This window comes from Anoplopoma fimbria, chromosome 20, assembly GCF_027596085.1.
Source record: "Anoplopoma fimbria isolate UVic2021 breed Golden Eagle Sablefish chromosome 20, Afim_UVic_2022, whole genome shotgun sequence".
In the NCBI taxonomy this organism is placed as follows: Eukaryota; Metazoa; Chordata; class Actinopteri; order Perciformes; family Anoplopomatidae; genus Anoplopoma; species Anoplopoma fimbria.
In genome coordinates, this window is record NC_072468.1 from 2,685,763 (window position 1) to 2,696,131 (window position 10,369).

The 10,369-nt window shown below is 40.7% G+C and overlaps 1 protein-coding gene across 1 annotated transcript; it reads right to left on the minus strand.

The window, feature by feature from the left end:
- Positions 1–3,353: 3,353 nt before the first annotated feature.
- tent5ba (terminal nucleotidyltransferase 5ba) lies at positions 3,354–8,118 on the minus strand. Its single transcript, XM_054622321.1, has 2 exons — positions 7,684–8,118; positions 3,354–4,992 (listed from the first exon to the last, which is right to left on the minus strand). Exons 1-2 carry the CDS (start codon positions 7,837–7,839, stop codon positions 3,964–3,966), a joined length of 1,185 nt encoding a protein of 394 aa, XP_054478296.1. The 5' UTR covers positions 7,840–8,118; the 3' UTR covers positions 3,354–3,963.
- Between the last annotated feature and the right edge of the window lie 2,251 nt (positions 8,119–10,369).

The following is a 10,369-nucleotide window of genomic DNA, read 5'->3' on the forward strand; positions in this document are numbered from 1 at the left end:
ACACTTTATTACTTTGCTGCTGTCCAGATTTCCATGTTTTCAGTGCTACCCAGGGAGAACCCTGTTTCCATGTTTCATACTTTCAAATACGTTAAGAATTAAAGGCTTTTCTATCAGATAAGAAATGTATCTAACCTTTTATTGTCACAACTCTTTCAAATCCCATTGATTTGTGCTCAAGGTAAGTTTTGGAGATACAATGTTTTCACCTGACAACAGCCACACATGATTTATAGCACAATTATTCCTGACTGCAGGCTTTGTGGTTTATTGTAAAGTTTGGGTTTCCTCTTTGTAATACATCAGGAGATAACTATGCTACAGTTGTTTGGACTCTTTCCCCTCATGAAGAACTTGTAGACATTTCTCAGCGCTGTACCCTGGCAACACAGCAACACACAGACGACGACGTACACATCTCCTCCAGCTGAGGCTGCAATGTCAGCTTGCTCCAATCATTCAGTTCAGCAAAGACATGTGTTTCCCTTTTGAATCCTCAGGATGATGTCACATCCACAGAGTCATGTGCTCCCCAAGTACAGCTTAATTTAAAACATCTCCATTTCCTGACTCAATTTGATCTGGATTGAGTCTTTAAAGTTTGACTTGCATCAGGGGAGACAACATAGAGCGGAATAATGCACCAAACAGAGGCCCGAAGTGAGAAGTTTCCAATGGATAGTGGGTGAGTGGGACGTTATAATCGCTCCCTTGGATGAATAAATCCTCTTTCAAGAGAGGTAATAGCACAGATACCCGGCTAGGGCGAGTTTGATTTGTGTTGTGGCAAGAAATTGTGAGATCTCTGTCATTACTGCGTCTCTGTCCTGTCATCACACTGCTATCACACAGACGTGTGCACAGAACCTCAGCCCACACACAAAGTCTCCAAATTAAAGCCCAAATTAAATGTCTGAGAAATCTAACACTATATCATCCCTGGGATAACATTCCCTTCTGTCTTCTAGACGTGGTAGTTTATAAAAATCATTTTAATCAACTGTATCAGTTCAACTGCTACTACTTGTGATTCTGTTAAATCCAAGTGCAACGTTTCTTTAATTATACTGGTGTTTTTATAATATGATTGGTGCAGCTTGTTAATGAAACTATTGTCTCACCCAGACTTATGTGCAAATATATCTTATAAAAGCTATGAGAACACACCCACTCACGTCTGCTTGAATAACAAACCCAGCTGAAAGGAACAACGTACAGACGACACATAACACTTGGATATTGTGCCAGAACAAGCAGAGCCAGCGATCATGACAGATTACCAGGATGTTGGATTCAAAACTTTGGCCTCAAGTCAGCAAGAAATCATTTCCAGTATGTTTACTGCTGAACTGTGCCCTTCAGCTCATAATATTTCAGTCTTCTCCAAACATTCATGCTGTTATCTATAAAGTGGAAGAAAGGATAATCATAATCAGGGATAACCGCAGATGTAGGCAATGAATAACAGGTAATAGATAATAATCGCTGTATGTTTCCATAAACTATGTCTCAGTGGAGGTCGGTATATTGGAAAAGCTTATTAGGAAACATATTGTCTTTTAGGTCATTCTCAAAAAAATGGAGCAACATATAGAGGTCATCACTCTGAACATGCATATAGTTTTTCACTATCCCCAAAGGTTTCATGTAGGCTGCATTGAACTATTGAATCCATTCTTAGAGAGTTGAAAATATAGAATAAGACAGCATCATCTCCACTCGGGCCGTCGCTCTGTTGTAAAGACTCCCCCTGAGCGACAAAAGCACTTGTCAATTTGAATTTTGTAGAATCCAAAACCTCAAGGACTGATTCATGTGAATTGAAGATTACAAAGTTGCTGCAAATTGTAACAGTAAACAAGTTTTGCAAGCCAATGCTGAGGTGCTCCGCAAGAATCAGGTCTGCTTCATGGCAGGTGGTTTTGGTCATTTATTTTAAGGGCTGCTCCACTGATTTATTATTGCACTTTCATGAAAAAATAATGATGAACCAAACTCCTGCCTTCAGTTTTTAACTCTGGCTTCATGTTAAGAATTTGTTTCTCCAAGGCAAAGCCAAGATAAAAAAGAAATAAATTCACTCAGACTTAAACAGCTCCTTCAGAGCCACAGAGGACACCACACAACTTCATATAAATTGTGAAGCACTCCCCATGGCATGTGAACTAATCTTTGTATGCACACTGTTGGAGTTCCCATTCAATTCCAAAAATTGATAGGAATTTTGCACCAACAAAGCACAACATCATATAAAGGGGTTATTATTAGCTACTGTTGTAGAAGGATCCAATGTCCAAATGTAGGAGTTTTTGTTATTATTTATATTGTGCTCACATTCTGCATTTTCCAAATTAAGCTGTATTTAATCAAATACGTATTTTTCCAGGATAAGAGAACTGGTTGCACCAGACTTTATAGTGGAAGACACATGGTATATATTTAATGAAATAGAGGGAAGTAGATGTGGTGTCAGTAGGGGCCTGACAGCAGAGCATTGCACTGAAGGTCCCCCCTAACAGGTTAACCTGACAATGTGTCCAAGATAATATAACGCTAAGTCAAAGAATGTCATATTTGAAAAATTGGCAGTCCATTACTTTAGCCTGGCTCTGGTACTGACTGTTCCCAGTATTTAACAGATTTACACAGAAGATATGGCAGTGTATTTATAGGCTTAAAACATTTTTTCTTTCATCACCCAACTAAAATCTAGTTAAAGCTCAGTGCGGAGACGGAATGAATGACTGACTCCTATATGGCAAAACAAACTATTATACTTTGCACAGCGGATGTAAATATTGGCCGGGGAAGAACCAAGGTCTGTTAATAATCTATACGAGCTGTGTCGTTTCCACCATCTCTGTCTTTTAACAAACTTTACCATTCTAGCTTAAGATTTTTTGACTCAGACAAAACGACATGGATGTGGACTCAGTCAAGCAAACAGGGCTTGGTTTCCAGAAGAGCCATGGTGGGAGAACAGGCCAGTCTTTGTTAAAAAGCTTTAGTATCGCAGAGGAGAGAGAAGCCATTGTGCTTTAGAAAAAGCCTCCTTATGGTTCATGTCCTCAGATTGTAATGGATCCTCAGCCCAGTTTAACAAATGCAACTCACTCTAGCCGACAGTATATGCATTTCAATGGGCCTGGTTACTGGAATTGAGCTGCTTCGTTGTCGTCAGCTTATCAAGTGCAGGATAAACTACCTCCAATCCATCCAGAGCAAGATAGGACAAAGTGTGAGTCGAAGCCAATTCCAGTATCAATAAAAAAAACCTTCTATTTATGATGTCCAAGTGAGAATATACAAGTTGAAGCAGTGGAGATAATAACCAGTTTAATCCAGCTGCAGCCCTTTGAACCGAAGATTAAAATGTCAACAACCATTGTAGGCCACGGTTAAAATAAAAGAACCACCATACAAAAAACAAAATTAAGTTTTTCCTTTTTTTAATTTCACAAAAATGAATGCTTCTGTTCCTTAAAAGAGAGAGACAGAGTACTCTAGAAAACACAGTTCTCACTTTACAGATGTTTTTTAGAACATTTCATGGTTCATTTTAGGCACTTTGAATCTTAACAACATTCCCTTTCTGAACAACAAATACATCTTTGGTCCAGTATGTATTTAAAAAAAAAAAAAAGTCAGACTATGAAAATAACGCCAGCTTTCAATGTTTGTTTCCTCAAAAATGTATTTTTGACAGATATAAAGCTTCATAAAGATTTTAATACTTAAAGAAGATATCATCGCTACATCTCAGAAATGACCAGCAATCTCACAGATGTTTTGCAAGAGAATACAAATGTATGTGTCGGCTCAATCAGATGTACAGCAGTACAGGATTGTTTAAGTCAAGTCACATTTGGCATGAATGCGTTTCTTTTTTTTTTTGTATTTCAGTCCACTTCCTTTGAAAGATAGAGAGCGAGGGAGAACACCTCTGCTCTTCTCACAGCCAGTTCAGCTACAGGGCAGCCACGTCTGATGTGAATTACTGCACGGCGAAAGCTGTGGCGGCTGCACATGTGCGATATAGTAATTACTGAAGTTGATGTCCTGCACGTACGGAGCTGGCTGGTAGTAACACGTGACATTCGTTACAGTGGGGATGGCGTTCTGCTCAGCCAGCACCTTCAGCGCCAGCATTGAGATGAGGCTGAGCGTCTGGCGCCGCTCGTGGCCCATCAGACACACGGTGCTCTCGTTCACTACGTGGTGAAGAGTCAGCAGGCACTCGTACCGTTTGTGCTCCATCCCAGCAAAGTGGTTCTGCAGGTAGGCCTCCAGTTTCCTCTGTTGTTCTCCTATGTCAGAGAAGTCAATGAAGAAGCGCGAGCACATGTAGCGTTGCATGTGCTTCATGTCCGCCTCTGAGGAGGGCGTGAACCCTCGCACCAGCAGGTGGCAGTACTTCAACAAGCCGCCCCCTCGGATTTCTTCGGGGCTGCGTGTAGCTATGGTCCTCTGACACAGGTGGTCCATGGCCTCCTTGAAGTCCCCATACACACTCTCGCCGATCACAGTCGGGTGAAAGCTCTCGGACATGGGCGTCTCGGAGCAGCGGTCAAATAAGAGCAGGGAGTCGAGGCAAATCTGGAAAGAGTCCACGCTGAATTCAAACTGCCGCCGTAAAGAGTCCACAAATTTAAGCTCCACATTCTTGCCCGTGTTGTTGGACAGCGAGATGAGGCTCCAGCGGTCCGTGTCATTACAGACTTTCACCAGTTTCTGTACATAGGCCTCTTTGAGGGTCAGTGCGCTGATGCGTTCCCTAGAGACTCCGGCTGGCAAGAAGTCGAACAGGCAGTCCAGCACGACGTCCTTCACCAAACGGAAGGCCTGATCGTCCTTCAGCGACACCCTAAAGATCAGGTCGAGGTCCTTATAGCCCAGTCCAGTGTCCTGATGGAGAACATAGCTGGCAGCTGATCCGTTCAGCCTCACGTCTTTAACGCACACACCCCTCTCTTCCAGCCTCGCCCGCACCACCTGAACAGAGACAAGACAAAGACACAGCATGTTATTAATGAAATACATGAATTTATACAGGTTTTCTTTTGGAGGAAAAAGGGAGTCAGAAAAATTGGAACACTCTGCCATTCTAGTTGCAAATAAGCTCGACATGGGCCTAGTGGAAATCGATAACTTATAAAGGCAAGATCAATATTGCTGCTTACATAAATCCATTTAATCACCATCAGCCTCAGTCTGAATTAAACCTAAAGAGCCTAAACAAAGAACAGCTGAACTGCTGAGTTTGTGCTCCAGGTCCATCTCTCACTGGGTCAGATTGTCTTATCTTATCAGAAACACAGTGATAAGATGTATAATCCTGAACTGCAACCAAAAGTGAGTGAGCACCAGAGGCAGGACCAGTGATGTCCAACATAATAAAGTCTTTAAGCTCAACGTCACAACCTCAGGTCATTAAGGGTCAGTGGTTATTCCCTTCCTCTGTCCCAGTGACCTGTGAGATGTTTAAACTGTCTCGCCTACATATTAGAAGAGGATGATCTATAGCTGGATATGGTGTCACTGCTAGCAGTCACAAAGAGGATATATGTCAACATATTCAGTTTAGTTACCTAAAGGGAAATTATACTATAACTAAAAATACATTATTGTTCTCAACTTTTGGAAGCGGGCAAAGTGTTCAGTGGAAACTTAGATCTGAATCACACATACTTGCACAGCCTTTGGGAGCAATTTAGGGTTCATTATCTTGACCAAGGACACTTCGGCACGCGGACTGGAGGAGCCAAAGATCGAACCACCGATCTACCGGTTAAAGGACGACCCGCTCTAACTCTGACCAACAGAACTACAGCTTCCATGTGACGTCGGAAAAGCCATTTATGGGTTTTGTTATATTTATTCAGTGTTCACACTAAAACAAATGCCTGACAGACTGCACCCGTAAGCTACACTTCAAATAATAATTTGCATACTGTTTGCAATTGTGTAAAACCTGAAGTAAAAATGAATTGTCACACACAATCTAAATCTCCCCACTAGCACCGACCTGTCAGATTAGTGTCTGTTAACTCTCTCTACCATGGTGATCAGATAACAAGCTGGCTCTATTTATACCAACTGGGTCAGGCTACGGACAAACAAACACTTAAAGGCCACAGGAGTGTGTGCGGATAAGATCATAATTGCATAACTTGGCAGTTATTGCATTCTAACCATTCATCCATAAAGTGGTTTAGATGAGGTTCAAATTTCAATCAGAAGCATTGATAACGTGGTGTTTATGGGCTTCTGTGGTCGGTCAGCACAGTCAGAGCTAAATTCAAGGTTTGGCCTACATTTGACTACTTTCCTCCCTCTGGCCTCTAACTACAGGGAGTCGTACATACTTGACTACAAGTGAGTGGTTACTGTTACTCTTACAAATCTGGCTAAGTGTTACTCACTTCTTGAGAAAAAAAAATATAAATTAATAAAAGTTAACAGGGAATAAGTGCATGTAGTTGAGTGGTATAGAGTGTCTCACTCAAGAGCTGTGAAGCATTTGAGAACAGAGAGTTGTTATCTTCGATCTACAGTTACAGCCCTGTAACGTCTTGGACTCTAGAACTTCATGATGCTGCAGTTGATGTTATAGCGGCCATGTTTATCCCTCTAGCCCTGCAGTGGGACAAAGGTCCACACTCACAGAAATGCCTTTTATGATGCATAACAGAAAAGGCATAAATGTACATTTATTCTAAATAGCTTTGTTTTAGGTTGTCATGACAGGAGATTCACTGTTGATCAATGTTCAGCCAAACACAAAAAAACATAAACATTTCAGAATTTCAGATTGGAGCAAAATAAGATGGTATGGGGTTTCCACAAATCCAGGAGAAAGAGAGTCCCCACATTCGAGGCTCAAACCTGCATTTAAGGCTCTAGCACACTCAAGCATTCATCTTTTCACAACCACAAGCATGAAGCTCTGGGATGCACATGCATGTTTAGCTCGTCTTGAATATGTCAATGTGTAAATGAAATGGGGGAAAAAAAGGATTCTTCAACACATCACCCGACTTGACTTAGGAAGCCTCTATATATTAATTCTGAAATTCTATCATGGCATTTATTTTGCAATTAATGCAAAGCCAACTTTCAAGAGACACACCAGGAGAAGTGAAATGTGATTCCAGCCATAATGTAGAAGTGGCTGGAAATGTGGAGGGACCTTGGCACGTTTCCATTACAAACATTTTAAGTCAAACCAGGGGAGTTGCAACTCCTCAGTGTTCCCAGTCTGTTATTTGACAAATTAGAATGAAGAATACCTTTATTTAGTGTCATCAAGAAATACAGAAGACTCAAAGTTTGCCTTCAAATATTTTTTGAAAGAAGGATTACTGAAGGAATACATTGCAGAGAAACAGATAAAAGGAAGCTATAATGTGTCATGATGTGCAGTATAAGGGAGGATCCAAATAACCTATAGGTTGTAGGTTCAATCCTGGGTTTGTCAGTGGTTCTCAAAGTGGGGCTTGGAGACCACCAGGGGTCCCAAAGAGAGTTCCAGACTTTAAATTATCACAGTGAGATAATATGTAAGAGTGACTGAGTCAGCTGTAGCCAATTCAATTTAAAATGTATGCACATGTAGAAGTATAAAAAAGGCTCAAACTTATATCTGCAACAAATAACTTGACTTTAAATGTGTGGGTTGCTTACCTGGACGATCTGCCGAGGTTGCACAGACAGAGTGGGGAAGTTTCCTCGGCCGTGGATGGGGACAGCCTCCCCCAGGATCGAGTCCAAACGCTGCACCTGATCCCAAGACAACACGCAGAACCGCCGACTCTGATCCGACGCATCACCGCAAGACATGGTGATTTGAATTAGGAGAAAAGAAAAGAAAACCTGCAGAATGTGAATCAGCAGCTAAGCTCTTCTCTCTTCAATGCAAGTGAGATATTCCCTAGGATGTGTGAGGTGAGGTGAGGTGAGGAGGTCCGGTTGGCAACGTTGAAGAAGTAGAAAAAGTGAGTCAGAGGTGCTGGAGCTGCCTTTCTACCGGTGTGTGCGGCTACAATCCGGTCAGCCTGCAGAGAAGCGATTCATGAGGGTTTAAAGCGTCTCCATCAGCATGAGGGCTGTGATTGGCTGCTGTGTTTGGTCATTGATTATGGGACGACCCAGTCTGCAAGGAAACACCCTCCATGTGACGCACTTCAGCGTTTCCTCCCCTCTGCTCTGTTGCACCATGCATGCTGACAGGGTTTTCCCTCAGACATTCATTATAGTCAAATTAGTTGATCATAATTTGGTAATTAAGCTCATAAGTAAATAGGATTACAGCTGTCCAAACACAACCTACATGTATGATGTATTTCTCTTATTTGCTGAGGGAAGGTTTGTAGTAGTTTAAGGCCTTGCTGAAAGGTCAAAACATTTTCTGGATTCATTTTTCCTCTCCTATCATTTGCATCAATTAGGCCTGAATTTTCTTTTCCTTTTTTCTTTTCTTTTATTTCTCCTCTTTCAGCAAAACTGTGTAACATAATTGTAAGCACTTATTGCATTCGTAATAGTTTGTTTCACTTATTGTATTCGTTTATTGCACTTATCCTATTCGTATCAGTTGCACTTATCCTATTCGTATTAGTTTGTAGCACTTACTGTTTTTGTAGCACTTACTATATTCGTATTAGTCTGTTGCAATTATTGTTATCGTAGTAATTTGCCTCTGCACTATACTTTTGCTCTGGTTTATGCTTTGAGATGCTTGTTTAAGAAAGGAGATGCACTTATGACTTCTGGTGACTAGTAGTTCTCTTGAATACCTATGTTGAATACACTTCCTGTAAGTCGCTTTGGATAAAAGCGTCTGCTAAATGACTGTAATGTAATGTAAAACATTCACTTTATTCCCTTTTTAATGCTGATTGTTAATAATTTTCACAGACTTTAAAATGAAAGACCTTTAGATCCTGAATGATACGGGAAACACAGTTGCCTATCTACAAACAAAATCTGTTTCCGCTTTCTTGTCCATTTAAACTAATCAGCTATTTGAATAATTCATATTTAATCAAATTAATTTAAATATGCCATGTAAAGGTAACTGAACCACATATTATAACATGAGTCAGGGGGTGCAGAGACAACAGTTAGTATTAGTCGGCTAAGCTAGGCAAGTTAGCTTCTAGTAGGACTAGCTAATCTGGTCCTACTTACTTTCTCCATTATGATTATGTTTAGCAACTGCCTTCTTCATGTAGGATAAAAACACTTAAATATTAGGATTTTGGAGCATCAATGTTTATTTTGTAATGAACGTTACTGGAAAGAGGAAATGTGGGTAAATTCTTTAGCTAAGGCTATCTAAGGGTGCGACGTGGATGGGAGCCAAGGGAGAGCTTCCTCTTAAAAAGACATGCAATAAGCAAAGGCAACATGGACGCAACTGTTGCGTAATACTGTCAGCGTCTAGAGGCCACCAAGGCCAATCATTTTGCATTATTCAGGAAATGCAAAGGAATAATAGAGGAACAAGATGAGGCCTTTGGGAATATCAACATTTTCCTCAGACTTATAGAAACTCTAGACTAAAATTAAAATATATCCTCCAATAAAATATACTTCCATGGCTTCCACCATTTGGCTTTGTAGGGAAGGATAGTCCTCAGAGTATTTAAACTATGATAGCAGGCTATTAAACCCTGTAAATGTTGCTTGCTGATCACACATTTTTATAGTTCCTTATCGTTTTAAGTAGATGGCCTTGGTTTAAGTAGGGTCAGCTTACCTTTGAGTTGTTGAGCTGTTTATTCAGCCAACGGAAAATGAACGGCTACAACCCCACGGACAATCATTCATTCAATAGGCTCCTGATTGTTCAGGGGTATTTATGAAAAGGCTCAGATAACCCCTGATACCCTTTAAGCTTTCCATTTCAATTTTCAGATAACTCACTGCCACCTCTTTCCACTCTGCCTCCTTATCTGTGGTGCGGCATGCCATTTTGCTTGTTTTTGGTGCAGATACACAGAGACATTCCTATGGTCTGAACAGAACAAAATGTCTTTTTTAATTATTTAACCCTTTTGAATTTCTCTGCATCTGTTAGTCTTCTCTGCATCTGTTCTTACGGGAGTGGAGTCTTTATATCTCATCCTATCCTGCATGCAGTCTTATATATGTTTTAAGTAACTAAATATCCTCTAATGAAGGACCCGCATAAATAGCAGGCATGGCTCTTTGAGGGATGAGAATATTTTACCAGTATGTAATTTGCCAGTGAACAATACAGGTGAAAACTTCAGTAATTTCCTCTTTTAAAATTACCCAAATATGTCATCATTTATAAAATACCTAACAAATCATACATATGCACACAACATGTGAGTGCACCTGT